Source organism: Thunnus thynnus, chromosome 2, assembly GCF_963924715.1.
Source record: "Thunnus thynnus chromosome 2, fThuThy2.1, whole genome shotgun sequence".
Taxonomy (NCBI): Eukaryota; Metazoa; Chordata; class Actinopteri; order Scombriformes; family Scombridae; genus Thunnus; species Thunnus thynnus.
Window position 1 is genome coordinate 15,315,212 of NC_089518.1, and position 15,503 is coordinate 15,330,714.

At 39.3% G+C, this 15,503-nt stretch overlaps 2 protein-coding genes and 1 pseudogene across 2 annotated transcripts; all 3 read left to right on the plus strand.

The window, feature by feature from the left end:
* Positions 1-141: 141 nt before the first annotated feature.
* Positions 142-3,454, plus strand: LOC137193985 (hibernation-specific plasma protein HP-55-like). The gene is made up of 6 exons (XM_067605487.1): positions 142-263; positions 1,671-2,301; positions 2,433-2,503; positions 2,634-2,827; positions 2,953-3,100; positions 3,191-3,454. The coding sequence occupies exons 1-6, from the start codon at positions 255-257 to the stop codon at positions 3,383-3,385; spliced, it is 1,248 nt and encodes a 415-aa protein (XP_067461588.1). The 5' UTR covers positions 142-254; the 3' UTR covers positions 3,386-3,454.
* Positions 3,455-8,383: 4,929 nt separating this feature from the next.
* Positions 8,384-10,141, plus strand: LOC137171494 (dual specificity protein phosphatase 26-like; annotated as a pseudogene).
* A 146-nt stretch (positions 10,142-10,287) lies between these two features.
* Positions 10,288-13,386, plus strand: LOC137193994 (hibernation-specific plasma protein HP-55-like). Its single transcript, XM_067605497.1, has 6 exons — positions 10,288-10,481; positions 11,607-12,234; positions 12,366-12,436; positions 12,567-12,760; positions 12,886-13,033; positions 13,123-13,386. The coding sequence occupies exons 1-6, from the start codon at positions 10,473-10,475 to the stop codon at positions 13,315-13,317; spliced, it is 1,245 nt and encodes a 414-aa protein (XP_067461598.1). The 5' UTR covers positions 10,288-10,472; the 3' UTR covers positions 13,318-13,386.
* Positions 13,387-15,503: the final 2,117 nt, after the last annotated feature.

The following is a 15,503-nucleotide window of genomic DNA, read 5'->3' on the forward strand; positions in this document are numbered from 1 at the left end:
TCATATGATGGGCTAGAGACAGTGATCATCACTCACAGCTTTTTGTAAATGCTGCTGAAGCAAACTATGGCTGCTTTGGCTTTTGCATCTCTCCTTTGCAATCTCAGCATGACACCACAGTTTGACTGTAATCATTACAGCTGAACAAATAAGTGGGTGGGATAAAAAATAAACACAGCCAAAGTTCAGTTGCTCTGATCAGCCTTAGAATCAGTACATCTCCCTCTGTCCAGCCTGTGCTTTGGTGTCTGTGGATGAAAAAGGTAAGTAGTCCAAAAAATTTAGATATCTCACATGAATTATTTCAGCAGTGTATTTTCATTTATATGTGCAACTGCTCTGCCAACAATCAGATTGTGTTTGATATCTTTAGTTGAAGATGTAACTACGCACACTGGAAAATATGGGTGTCAGGACTTCTAATATAAATTCTTTAAAGATCCCCTTCAGGCATGTTTTAAGACATAAAAATATTCTGATTGAGATAAACATTTGTGTCTAATATGTTTTTTTTCCATGAAGTTGCATATTTGACCATGATTGGCTTCCGAACTAGTTCTGATGTCACAAAATCATACTTGTACGTAGACGTCTTAACCTGATATTTATGGTGAGCACAGAAATTTTCCCCCTTCAGCAGATGAATAGATGAGAAATAGTCTTCTAGTGTTGAACTCTGCACATACATCATTATGCACAGTGTAGCTCAAACATCCAAGTGAAGTAGCAATACGCAAAACACATATTTGGTTGGAGGGGGACTTTAAAATGACTAATTTCAGTCATCTTGTCCTCCTCTTGGAGGTACAATGATTGTATTGTTCCAATTTCAGGAATTCGAATTTAAAACCCCTGAAAAACGGCAATATATCCTAAGTATTTCTCTATAACATTAAATATTAACAACTGAATATGCAACAATCAATTTTTTAAAAAAGTTTTTAGGTATTATTCAGCAAAAGTTTAGCAGTCAAAACTCAGATTGTGATTCAAATGTTGCTAAAAATAGCAGAAAATAGTGTGTTTATGTAAGACCCCATTACTCACAGTAAAAAGCTGATTGAGAAATATGTCATCAGGGCCTTTAAAACAACATATTTAAAGCTATTATATGTAACTATTCCACATTAAAAATATCTAAAAACAACTAGGCCTGTGTTATATATTTTGTTGAGTTGTGTACTTACAGTGTCCCAAATGTTTCCAACAATTTTCAAACCCAGAGAAATCCGTAATTTTAATCAAGGTAACGGTCTGTTTTATTTGGTCGCCTGTCAATGGCGTTATACGGGGGTATGACCAAACAGTATACGCCACAAGATGTATGTGTCAGCGTTGTAGTTGTCCATCACAATGGCGTCTACCAAAGTTTATTCACATACAAGATAATACGTCTGCATTGTGGCTATTTGCCAGAAACTGTCGTAAATGGACTTTTATTCAGTTTTAAGCCACATTATTGTGATAAACATTTTAGATCTTGGTCGTTTTAAACTATATCTTTTAACCAGATAAAGGGCTTTAGTGATTTGATGTCTAGATCTTAGGTTATCAGAGAAACAAGCCGAGCAAACATTGGCAGCATCTCGGGTAGCGCCACTTGTGTATTTTCTGCAGCAAACATTATGTAAACCGATGATCAACGCTGCACTTTTTAACTTTTGTCTTAGTTCACCATGATGCATGCAACCCTGTGTATCTGGATCTTATCAGCAGTGGTCTGCGTGGGCAGCGGCCATCACCATGAAGGTCACGACCAAGACACTGCACTCAACAGCAGTGCTGACAGCGTCTCACTGGTGACTTCAGCAAACAGAGAGTTTGCCTACCGTATGTACAAAAAGTTAGCAGCTCACACTGAATCTCAAGGCAAGAATATCTTCTTCTCACCAGCTAGTTTGTCCATCGCCTTGGCTGCCTTGTCTGTTGGAGCACGGGGGGAGACCCACCGGCAGCTCTTCAGTGGTCTGGGTTTCAACAGCTCTCTACTGACGCAGACAGTTGTGGATCAGTCCTTCCGTACGCTCCTACAAAGGGCAAACAAGACATCTCAAGAAGATATCAGCGAAGGGACCGCTGTGTTCGTGGATAACTGCTTCAAGCTGCAGCCTGAGTTCCTGGACGTCTTGAAGCAGTCCTACTTTGCAGATGGGTTTGAAGTTGACTTCACCAAAAGCACAGACAGTGCCGACACTATCAATAAGTATGTGGAGGAGAAGACCAACGGGAAGATTGATAAGCTGGTGGAAAGCCTGGACCCAAGCACAGTCATGTATCTCGTCAGCTACATATTCTACAAAGGTACGTGAGATGAGATCTATTTTGTACACTCTCACTCTTTTTAAGGTCACTTCTGCATTTCAGATACTCTTGTTTCAGATTTTACACACCAGCCATCACTTGTTTTATCTCTGCTCATCACTGTTTAACAGGAAAGTGGGCGACTCCATTTGATCCCAAGCTCACCAAGGAGGACACGTTCACTGTTGATGAGAGCACCAAGGTTCAAATTGCACCATTTATTGAGAATATATTTAAATTACAATAATTAGACTAGAAATCAGCCACATTTGATAGGGTGCACAACTCTATTTCATTGTGCATCATTCATGTTCATGTTCAAATTCCTCCAGGTTCCTGTCCAGATGATGAATATGGAGCGGCAATTTGATACTTATTATGACCAGGCAATTAACACGTCGGTCCTCCACCTTCCCTTCAACAACTCCTACTCCATGCTGCTGTTGTTGCCTGATGATATGGCAACACTGGAGAATGTCATTTGTCCAAGCCACGTCACCAAATGGCTTAAGGGGATGAAGTCCAGGTTGGAAGGATCTAAAATCATGCTTTAATTTTTGGTTTGTAATATGGAAGGTTTGACTCAAAGCACCAGCTTTGTTCTCTACTGTCAGATCAATGACTGTATGTTTGTCTATTTCCTATTTTTAGGACTTATGAAGTATATATTCCAAAGTTCTCCATCAAGACTTCTTACTCCCTGAAGGATATTTTGATTGAAATGGGAATGACAGACATGTTTGGTGATCGAGCAGATCTGAGCGGCATTTCAGAGGAGACAGAACTGCTTGTCTCAGAGGTGCAAATTGAGTGTTTGTTATTTAACACATATTTACTTCTGTCTATTCTATCTACTCTTCATCTCACTGTACCTCCATTTTACCCCCAGGTTGTGCACAAAGCTGCTCTAGATGTCGATGAGGCTGGAGCCACTGCCACAGCTGTTACAGGCATGGTCATCATTAAACGGCTCATGATCATCTACCCTGTCTTGAAGTTCAATCGACCATTTATGGTCCTGATCACTGAGCACACCACAGAAAACATCCTCTTTATGGGCAAGATTATCAACCCAAACATCTGATGGAGTAAACACTTTGTGTTCACTCAGGCACCAATGTTGCATCACATATTAAATACTCATAAAACCTTTGCTCTGTGGTCTCTTGCTGTATGATTGAGTGTATAGATAACAGTCATATTGTTTGAGTGTTTTTATATTAGTTTTTGAGGAAAACAAACTACTTAATGTCAAACAGGTTATAATCAAGATACATTTGTAGTAAAATTGATGTGAACAAAACAGTTGTCCCAATCTATTTAATATTTAAATTCATTTCTTAACTACGATTACTTTTTTCACATTTTTCATGTAAGTTAACAGTCAAATGCTTAAACTTAATATCATATTAGCTTCTGTAAGAGGACTGCTCTATTATTATTATTATTGTTATTATTATTATTATTATTATTATTATTATTATTATTATTATTATCATCTCTTATTCTACAAGCTACACTTTAACAGAGTTCACATGAAACTATTTAGACATGTAAGACAAAGTCCCTGCATGTTTCGAAGGCAGACAACACAAGCCGACCAACTCTTTCTTCAGCACCCCAGGAATGCTGGGCAATAAAGTGAGAGTCCCAAACTCCTCACTGACCAGACCATCCAAACAACCTCCTGCAAACAGAAAGGATCAGATAAGGAACCTCCCATCTCCTGCATGGTCACTAAACCAGACCACTGACCCAAACCATCTTTGATCCTTCAAGCTAAAAGCAAGATAGGAGGACCAATTCACACCCCAGTGTGAATCGATAGTACCATTTGGATAAACAACCCCCACCACTGGTCATCATAATTCACCAAGAGCCAGTCACACACAGAGACGAGTTGACACCAACTTTAATCCTGCTGTGGATTTTGATTTTCAGGACTTGAGTGACCATCCCAAGAACTAATCACTGGGCAAACCAGCATAAGACACAAGACATGCTGCACTTTATGCCATGCCCCATTCACACACACACTCTCTCACACACACACACACACACACACACACACACCCTCAAATGGCATGGACCCCTGCCGTTTGCAGTCAGACCAAAGACCAGAGGACTGTAAAACCGATGGATTAGTTTTAGATTTTGTCTTTTTTGGTATGTTGATATGTGTATATCATATTTGTGTTGTTATGTACTTTGGTTAGACTTTAATTCCACTGCCTTTAAGCCAAGACATGTACCACTAACATAATCCCATCATCCGTGATAACACTGTCATGTTTAGTACCATTCTGCTTGTTTCACTGTCAGAACAGTAAAGCCACTATCCAAATTGCAAAATTAGGAATCATGCAATTGTTGAATTGTAAATCCTTTGTTTAATGGATTAACCATATTCAGGAACTGTACCCGCCTGTCCGTGGACAGGAGGGGACTGACTTTGCTCCCCCAGAACTCTGCAACCCCTGGGATTGGCTAGGATGCACCTTCTGGGCGGGCAGACTCAAACTTTAAAACAGTGTCTTATCTGAGCTGCTTGCTGGTTCTTCTTGATTTCAGCCATGCTGCTTGAAAAGCTTGCAGTTTGATAGTCTAAAGATGTGACTCAGAGCAACAGGAGGTGAAACCTCAGAGTGAAGAGTCATGAGTTGAGGATCAAGCCTAGGAGAGCATGAGAGCATGAACCAGGAGCTCTCTTCCAATGGAAACTTTTCAAGTCCGGACCGGCCGACTCACTCATCATTACAAGATCCAGACTCCAGCCTCTCACCACAGCACATCGGACTCCATTCTCCACAAGAAGCCAGCCCAGGGAGCATGCAAGTATTCGTACAAAACCTTCATCAACTTGCTTAAACCCTGGTGCTTTCATGATTTGTAATTTCAATTGGCAATTCAGAACTAAGCTGTGGTACCGTTGATTTGACTTGCTGCTTCTTAGGTAACAGTCATCTCATCTGTTTATCAGGTCTCTCATACCAACTACCCAATAGATAACTCTGCATCATGCAGTTCAGTCATTCACTAGCCATAGCCTTGTGTACCAGTTTCCCTTTCCCTCTTGTGTCTTGTCTGTAAAATGTTGTAGTGTTAAGTACTTGTAGCTGTAGTATTAGTAATAAATGTGTATGAAACTAAAGTGAATTTGTTTGTGTTTTCTTGTGTTTGTATCTCAATCACTTAACCTTAAAAGACCTATACCCTTGCAAAATCATAATTATGATTAATAACAATCATAATTCTAATTAACCTCTCTTGTGTGTCCAACAAGGAGTACTATTTCCCTATTATTATACCGACTCTAATATGAGTTATGTCACTGGACGAATAATTATATGTTGGAGTTGTGCACAATAATAATTCATAATTCCCCCATAAAATCATAAAGATATCTGAGTGCACAAATTCCTACAGGCATGAATATAAAAACATTTCGCAGTACAGCCTGTGGCCGTGGTCCAGTTACCACATTAAATTTAATCTGTCTGAGCTTTATCTATATATATTGCTTTATACTATATATTTATCTATATTATGTCTATGTGTCTTTTGGGTACGTGTCTTTTTGGCATATGCTCCAGCTGAGCAGTTCTTATAGGACTAAATGGGTGCCATTTTTGGTTCGGTATCCAGTTCTGTAATACATCCATGGAGGGAGCGCAAGGAGTATCGTATTTTAAAAAAGAAAGAACAAAATACAGCCCCGAGGAGGAGGCCAGGCTGGAAAGGAGAATGGAGAATAATCGATCCTTTTAGATTTTACAGGTATAATATAAATACATCAAACATAGTATCAGACACGGCCAGCGGCGGTTTGTTTCAAATGTACAATGATGTTAGCAAACAACAATTGCAAATGATGACAGGTAGCCAAATAGTTTATCTTTATTCATTGCACTTACCAAAGTAAACTAAACATGCATGGAAACAGGTTCCTATGGCATTTATTTGCTACAGTATGATAAAATGCCCTCTAAGGTGGCCGTGCATTATGATAAAGAGCCATCTAAGGTGCCCCTTAAAGGGTGAGCTGGAGGTTCTGTACGTGTGCCTTTCTAGTGAACAACAAAAAAAAAAGGAACAAGTGCAATTTAGGGTTCCCCTAAGTCTAACATACTGACGTGCAAAATTGGGAGCCCTTTTAATAAAAAAGGTGCCCTAAAGGGTGCACTGTATGGGAGAAAAACATTGTGAAGTGGGGCTCCATTTAATGTATCAGGTGCCCTTTACATTTTTTCGCCCCTGCCCCTGCCTGAGTCTACCACTGGTGAGTGTGCTGGTTCTGGGTGCTGGTCTTGGCCATCTAGCCTGGGCGATCGCTTGGCTGGGTTATATCTGCCAGGGCAACGAATGGAGCTTCTTCATGCTCATCTCCTCAAACTTTCCCATCCAGCTGCTTCACACAACACCTAGGGACTATCACCTTCCTATTCACAAATTCATGCAGGATATCTTTGCTTGCTTGAGATGGAATTATCTGTTAATCAAACTTAATTTGCATGTGTCAGTGATCACACACAAAAAAAATCCAAACACATCATTCAAATTCAGCTGTTTGGCAGTACACATCTAACCTCGTACTCTGCAGAATGTCACTTCCATCCAGCTATGGTCATTTATTTGGACTGCTCCATTCAGGTTTGAAAAGGTGAACTCTCTGACCCTATACCCTTGGATCCAGTCTTTGGATTTCTTGGATGATGGGCTGGTAGCAGGAGTCCCTTTCAGCCTGGCCAGTCTCACTACAGTCTCTGACACACTGCTTTATGGTGGACTTGAGCAACAAGAAATTGTTAGACCAGATACGATCTATCAGATTCCCTAATATCAACCCTCAAAGCTTACTACTGGATTCAGACTTCTCCATGTTAGCAAGGGACTTCCTGGAGGTCTACACAGACCCACGTCAGTAAAATTTGTGGTGATCTTTCACCTTTTGTATTCGCCCAGTGCAAAATAGTTCAGTACTAATTTAAGGCTTCAAGAACTGGTTTAAAGATTATAGATTGTTTTCGGATTTAACTAATCAGGGTTTTGATAGTGTTAAATGTCTCCATCAGGTAAAGAATTCAGTTATATGTTTTCTCTAAGGAGCACACAATTAAATGCACTGAAGTAAAATATATTATTTTGAATTGAATATAAATGACAAATAATTGATCACTGATGAATTGTGCTCATTATTAATATTCATTTATAAAAGTGGTCATGTTTCTGTCACATTCCTGGGACTGTGTGGCTACCTGCTTCTTCATCGATACAGCTCATAACGTCATACAGTATGTGGAGACCATCTGGAACATTCTTAAGCCTGGTGGAGTTTGGATCAACCTGGGTGAGTGAGTTTGTAGAAAAGAGATTCACACATGAACCCTAAAGGTAAACATAATGTTTTCATTGAGTAGATAACATACTGTAGCAACTGGTGAAGTTAAAAAAGACAAACACACCACCATAGACTTGTAGACTAGAGAAATATGCCAAAATATGCTCTCTGTCACAGCAGTTATGTAAAAAAAACATTTCACCCTAATATACACTTAACATTGCTGGATGCATTCTAGTAATTATTTTGCTATAAATGGTTGTCATTTTTTACATGCTCCAACTTTTCCTCAACTTACTTTGTTAAGTTACATTCACATATAAATACTGTAGGTAAGAGAGCCATAGATATTTATATAAAGTGAAATATTTAGCCAAGGACAGAACTCCCCATGCACAGTCAGTATTTTCAGTCAGGTGCTGGTCGGTTGCAGGAACATATATGGTGAAAATCAAAATAAACCACCACACTCTGTAATGACTTTACTGTGACTTTATCAAGAGCAAACAACACGTTTCGCCTGTAGCTTCTTCAGATTCACTCAGTACAACTGCTGAGTACTCACAGGTGTGATAAATACATCTGAGTCACATGACCAATTATCACAGTCTGAGCCAGTCTGAGATGAAAATCACCTGTGTGATTCATTCTGCTTTGTTTGACTCCGTGAACACAGATCACTCGCTTGGAAATAATCCTCTTACAGCTTCCCACAAAGAGCAAGGCCACATGTAAAACTAACACATTTAGGGGAAGAAGAAGTGGCTACAAACTGCAGAAAACTATTTTGTTTCTGGACTTTTTGTACACTATGTTTTTAATAGACTAGAAGTTGCCTCTTAAGGCAGGCAGGAAATCTGCTGTGTGGCCCCAGAGGACCACTTGAACCCTGTATAGAAAAAGCAATGCCATATACATCCAAACTTCCTGCGTCCTGGAATGATACACCACCTTCTCGAAAAGTGGAAATTGACCTGAGTTCACCTGGTTCAGCAGTGTTTGAGTTGGAAAGACTCTTGTTTACTGGCAAAGCCATCATCAGCCATGCAGATGAAGTGTGGCCAAGGATTTACATTGGTGACCAGTAAATGGCTCAACTTGTATTTTTTTCTGGTAAAAACCTGCAGACTGGAATGTTTGTTAACCTTTTGCTGTGTGTATTACTTGCCTAATATTGTCCCTGTGTTGTGATAGAGGGGTTGTGATACACATACACCCCACTCCACCACCATTATTACTCACTGGTTAAAGTGAATCTGTGCTATAGCGTCATCAAGATATCAAATGCTATGGAGACATTACAGCCAGCAAATCAGAAAACTGTTGCACCATGGAGATAAGTTATAACATAACTCTAAGTAACAACCAGATAGTAACACATATGTCCCTAGGTAGGTGTAAATCCAAAAATGTCCAAGAACTCACTAATGGTAAAACAGCACTTTTTCTGCCACACAGAATCGTTTTTTAATTAATTGCTGCCATTTTACAACACAGTAATCCAGTAGAGACCTTATTTCTTGATATGATATTTCAGTATCAATCCAGCATACCTCAATGTGCTACGATGCCAAATGGCTCATGCCAGCTTTCACATAGGTGTTGTAAACTCAGTGCAGTTGGTTGGATCAACTGACATGAACATCTGATGTCTCCCCGTCTGCAGCAGCAGCAGCTGGCTGCTCCGACAACCTCACTTTCCAAAAAGGTGTTATTTGGATAAACTGACCACGTATTTGGATTCTATTCGGTTACTTTTTCGCCTAAATTAATACTAAAACTTACTGAAAGTAGCTTGCTAACTTCAGTAGATATCACTGCAACACAATACATATAGGTCTTTGACATAACATCAAAACTGTTATTTCTTCACATTGTGTTGATAATTTTAGTTAATTCAGGAATGTTTTAAACTAAAATTCTGGCCAATTTTTTACACATTACACCTTTCAGAAATTAAAGGCAAAAGCCTTGTAAGCTCTCAGTACCATTTTGCAGTACCAGTGTTTCATATCTCTGATGCAGTCTCTCCCTGACTTTAAGGCAAAGTGCTGGTGCATTGCCATGTAGGAGTGAGCCGCTCCGCCACCCTGGTGCTGGCTTACATGATGCTGAAGCAGAACCTGACTCTTGTGGAGGCTATTTGTGCTGTGAAAGAAAACGGGGTGTTATCCCTAACAGAGGTTTCCTCCGACAGCTCATCCACCTGGACAGACAACTCTTTGGCAAACATCACTGAAGCCTGAAATACTGCTCAGGTCTCATCGGTCCAGAACAAAAGGAAACTATAGCTCAATAATTCTTAGCAGTGTTGAAAATGTGAGATAAACTGATCCTGACTAATCTGATTATATGGGTATATGTAGAATTTCTATTAACAGCATCTTATCCTTGGATCATATTTTAATGGCCATAAACTAAAAGTGATTTCTCTGAAGTGCAATTTGTACATGATAAAGATTTGTTGTCCAACTTTTACATTAAAAACATATATCTGGTACAGCTTTTAGTGAAAGACACTCTGAATTTGAATCAGCTCTACTTACATATAAAATCATTCAAAGGGTTTCTATAGTGCATCATATGATGGGCTAGAGACAGTGATCATCACTCACAGCTTTTTGTAAATGCTGCTGAAGCAAACTATGGCTGCTTTGGCTTTTGCATCTCTCCTTTGCAATCTCAGCATGACACCACAGTTTGACTGTAATCCTTACAGCTGAGTAAATAAGTGGGTGGGATAAAAAATAAACACAGCCAAAGTTCAGTTGCTCTGATCAGCCTTAGAATCAGTACGTCTCCCTCTGTCCAGCCTGTGCTTTGGTGTCTGTGGATGAAGAAGGTAAGTAGTCCAAAAAATTTAGATATCTCACATGAATTATTTCAGCAGTGTATTTTCATTTATATGTGCAACTGCTCTGCCAACAATCAGATTGTGTTTGATATCTTTAGTTGAAGATGTAACTACGCACACTGGAAAATATGGGTGTCAGGACTTCTAATATAAATTCTTTAAAGATCCCCTGCGGGCATGTTTTAAGACATAAAAATATTCTGATTGAGGTAAACATTTGTGTATTGTTTTTTTTTCCATAAAGTTGCATATTTGACCATGATTGGCTTCCGAACTAGTTCTGATGTCACAAAATCATACTTGTACGTAGACGTCTTAACCTGATATTTATGGTGAGCACAGAAATTTTCCCCCTTCAGCAGATGAATAGATGAGAAATAGTCTTCTAGTGTTGAACTCTGCACATACATCATTCTGCACAGTGTAGCTCAAACATCCATGTGAAGTAGCAATACGCAAAACACATATTTGGTTGGAGGGGGACTTTAAAATGACTAATTTCAGTCATCTTGTCCTCCTCTTGGAGGAACAATGATTGTATTGTTCTAATTTCAGGAATTCAATTTTAACACCCCTGAAAAATGGCAATATATCCCAAGTATTTCTCTATAACATTAAATATTAACAATTTAATATGCAACAATCAAAAGAAAAAATGTTTTAGGTATTATTTAGTAAAAGTTTAACAGTCAAAATGAAGGCTGTGATTCAAATTTTGCTAAATCTTGATTGGTGCACAAACGTAAAATAAAAATAACCAAAACTGTTGTAACTTGGGCAGAAAATAGTGTTTATGTAAGACTCCATTACTCACAGTAAAAAGCTGATTGTGAAATATGTTTTCAGGGCTTTTAAAACAACATATTTAATGTGCCTTTTATTTTGTTGTATCTAATATTGTTATTTGCATTTTATTGTATAATTATTAATCATCTGTCAATGTTTATAATTTTCTATGCTGCTTTGGCAATATAGGTTTCTGATCTCTCATGCCAATAAAGCTTATTTGAATTTGAATTTAATGTGAATTCTAGGAAAATTACTTGTGTATTTTCTGCAGCAAACATTATGTAAATCGATGATCAACGCTGCACTTTTGAACCTTTTTCTTAGTTCACCATGATGCGTGCAACCCTGTGTATCTGGATCTTATCAGCAGTGGTCTGCGTGGGCAGAGGCCATCACCATGAAGGTCACGACCAAGACACTGCACTCGGCAGCAGTGCTGACAGCGTCTCACTGGTGACTTCAGCAAACAGAGAGTTTGCCTACCGTATGTACAAAAAGTTAGCAGCTCACGCTGAATCTCAAGGCAAGAATATCTTCTTCTCACCAGCTAGTTTGTCCATCGCCTTGGCTGCCTTGTCTGTTGGAGCACGGGGGGAGACCCACCGGCAGCTCTTCAGTGGTCTGGGTTTCAACAGCTCTCTACTGACGCAGACAGTTGTGGATCAGTCCTTCCGTACGCTCCTACAAAGGGCAAACAAGACATCTCAAGATATCAGCGAAGGGACCGCTGTGTTTGTGGATAATCACTTCAAGCCACAGCCTGAGTTCCTGGACGTCTTGAAGCAGTCCTACTTTGCAGATGGGTTTGAAGTTGACTTCACCAAAAGCACAGACAGTGCCGACACTATCAATAAGTATGTGGAGGAGAAGACCAACGGGAAGATTGATAAGCTGGTGGAAAGCCTGGACCCAAGCACAGTCATGTATCTCGTCAGCTACATATTCTACAAAGGTACATGAGATGAGACCTATTTTGTACACTCTCACTCTTTTTAAGGTCACTTCTGCATTTCAGATACTCTTGTTTCAGATTTTACACACCAGCCATCACTTGTTTTATCTCTGCTCATCACTGTTTAACAGGAAAGTGGGCGACTCCATTTGATCCCAAGCTCACCAAGAAGGGCATGTTCACTGTTGATGAGAGCACCAAGGTTCAAATTGCACCATTTATTGAGAATATATTTAAATTACAATAATTAGACTAGAAATAAGCCACATTTGATAGGGTGCACAACTCTATTTTATTGTGCATCATTCATGTTCATGTTCAAATTCCTCCAGGTTCCTGTCCAGATGATGAATATGGAGCAGGAATTTGATACTTATTATGACCAGGCAATTAGCACGTCGGTCCTCCACCTTCCCTTCAGCAACTCCTACTCCATGCTGCTGTTGTTGCCTGATGATATGGCGACACTGGAGAATGACATTTGTCCAAGCCACGTCACCAAATGGCTTAAGGGGAAGGTGTCCAGGTTGGAGGAATCTAAAATCATGCTTTAATTTTTGGTTTGTAATATGGAAGGTTTGACTCAAAGCACCAGCTTTGTTCTCTACTGTCAGATCAATCACTGTATGTTTGTCTATTTCCTATTTTTAGGACTTATGATGTATATATTCCAAAGTTCTCCATCAAGACTTCTTACTCCCTGAAGGATATTTTGATTGAAATGGGAATGACAGACATGTTCAGTGATCGAGCAGATCTGAGCGGCATTTCAGAGGAGCGGGAACTGCATGTCTCAGAGGTGCAAATTGAGTGTTTGTTATTTAACACATATTTACTTCTGTCTATTCTATCTACCCTTCATCTCACTCTGCCTCCATTTTACCCCAGGTTGTGCATAAAGCTGCTCTAGATGTCGATGAGGCTGGAGCCACTGCCGCAGCTGCTACAGGCATGGTCATCATTGAAACCGCCTTGATCATCTACCCTGTCTTGAAGTTCAATCGGCCATTTATGGTCCTGATCACTGAGCACACCACAGAAAACATCCTCTTTATGGGCAAGATTATCAACCCAAACATCTGATGGAGTAAACACTTTGTGTTCACTCAGGCAGCAATGTTGCATCACATATTAAATACTCATAAAAACCTTTGCTCTCTTGTCTTATAATTTATGAGTGTTTTTGAAGAAATGTGAACAAAACAGTTGTCCCAGTCTATTTAATATTTAAATTAATTTCTTAAGTACGATTACTTCACTTTTTTCACATTTTTCATGTAAGTTGACTGTCAAATGCTTAAACTTAATATATCAGCTTCTGTAAGAGGACTGCTCTATTATTATTATTATTATCATTATTATTATCATCTGTTATTCTACAAGCTACACTTTAACAGAGTTCACATGAAACTATATAGGCATGAATATAAAAACATTTCCCAGTACAGCCTGTGGCCGTGGGCCAGTTAGCACATTAAATTGAATCTGTCTGAGCTTTATCCCATAATGTTAACAGATAACAAACAGTTGGTTACCTGGATTCAATGAGCTAAATTGTCTTTGTGTAAATGTGTGATGCTGTGCAGGGCTCCACACTGACTTTTATTTAGGAGCACATGTGCCCCCAAGTTGAAATTTTCAGGAGGACTGTCAAATATTTAGAAGCACAGATAAATCACATATTTTTGTGTCTATGTTTGTGTATGCAGATCATACTTTGCTTTCATGCTTTTGTGTCAAATGAATTAGATTGATAATGGATCAAAACTAGTAGATATTGTGAAATTGTTAGTAAAACACTCCTGAATGTTGTTGGGGTTTCTCTCTCTCTCTCTCTCTCTCTCTGTCTCTCTCTCTCTCTCTCTCTCCATATAGTGTATTATCAGAAAATCAACTTGGGATCAACTAAGAATTATAGCCTAGAGTGTATCATGGGCTTAATAAGCTAGTACAGTAATTATGTACTAGTCGTCGTCATACAGCTGTCTAGTGTTATATACTTTTTGCTTTCATGAAAGGCTGAGTATGGTTACATGCTTTTGATTTTCATGTTTCCAGTATTCTGGTAACAAGTGGAAGAAAACAATGCATTTTTTACATGCTCCAACTTTTCCTCAACTTACTTTGTTAAATTACATTCACATATAAATACTGTAGGTAAGAGAGCCATAGATATTTATATAAAGTGAAATATTTAGCCAAGGACAGAACTCCCCATGCACAGCCAGTATTTTCAGTCAGGTGACGGTCGGTTGCAGGAACATATAAGGTGAAAATCAAAATAAACCACCACACTCTGTAATGACTTTACTGTGACTTTATCAAGAGCGAACAACACGTTTCGCCTGTAGCTTCTTCAGATTCACTCAGTACAACTGCTGAGTACTCACAGGTGTGATAAATACATCTGAGTCACATGACCAATTATCACAGTCTGAGCCAGTCTGAGATGACAATCACCTGTGTGATTCATTCTGCTTTGTTTGACTCCGTGAACACAGATCACTTGCTTGGAAATAATCCTCTTACAGCTTCCCACAAAGAGCAAGGCCACATGTAAGACTAACACATTTAGGGGAAGAAGAAGTGGCTACAAACTGCAGAAAACTATTTTGTTTCTGGACTTTTTGTACACTATGTTTTTAATAGACTAGAAGTTGCCTCTTAAGGCAGGCAGGAAATCTGCTGTGTGGCCCCAGAGGACCGCTTGAACCCTGTATAGAAAAATAAATGCCATATACATCCAAACTTCCTGCGTCCTGGAATGATACACCACCTTCTCGAAAAGTGGAAATTGACCTGAGTTCACCTGGTTTAGCAGTGTTTGAGTTGGAAAGACTCTTGTTTACTGGCAAAGCCATCATCAGCCATGCAGATGAAGTGTGGCCAAGGATTTACATTGGTGACCAGTAAATGGCTCAACTTGTATTTTTTTCTGGTAAAAACCTGCAGACTGGAATGTTTGTTAACCTTTTGCTGTGTGTATTACTTGCCTAATATTGTCCCTGTGTTGTGATGGAGGGGTTAGACTAAGCCCTACTTACAAATAGTACCCAAGTCAAGAGTTGGATTCACACCACCTACTGGTCATAAATCAGATTTATATACAGAACGTAACTCAAGATCCCTCAAGTTGCATTCCACATTGGGAACTTGTAAACTACAGCTATGCTATGTGATAGTTTCCACTGGTGGCCTGGCATTGAAAGCATGTCTCACATCTCTGATAAGTCCTAACTCAAATGTCTTAAGTGCTCTTCTAAATCTCA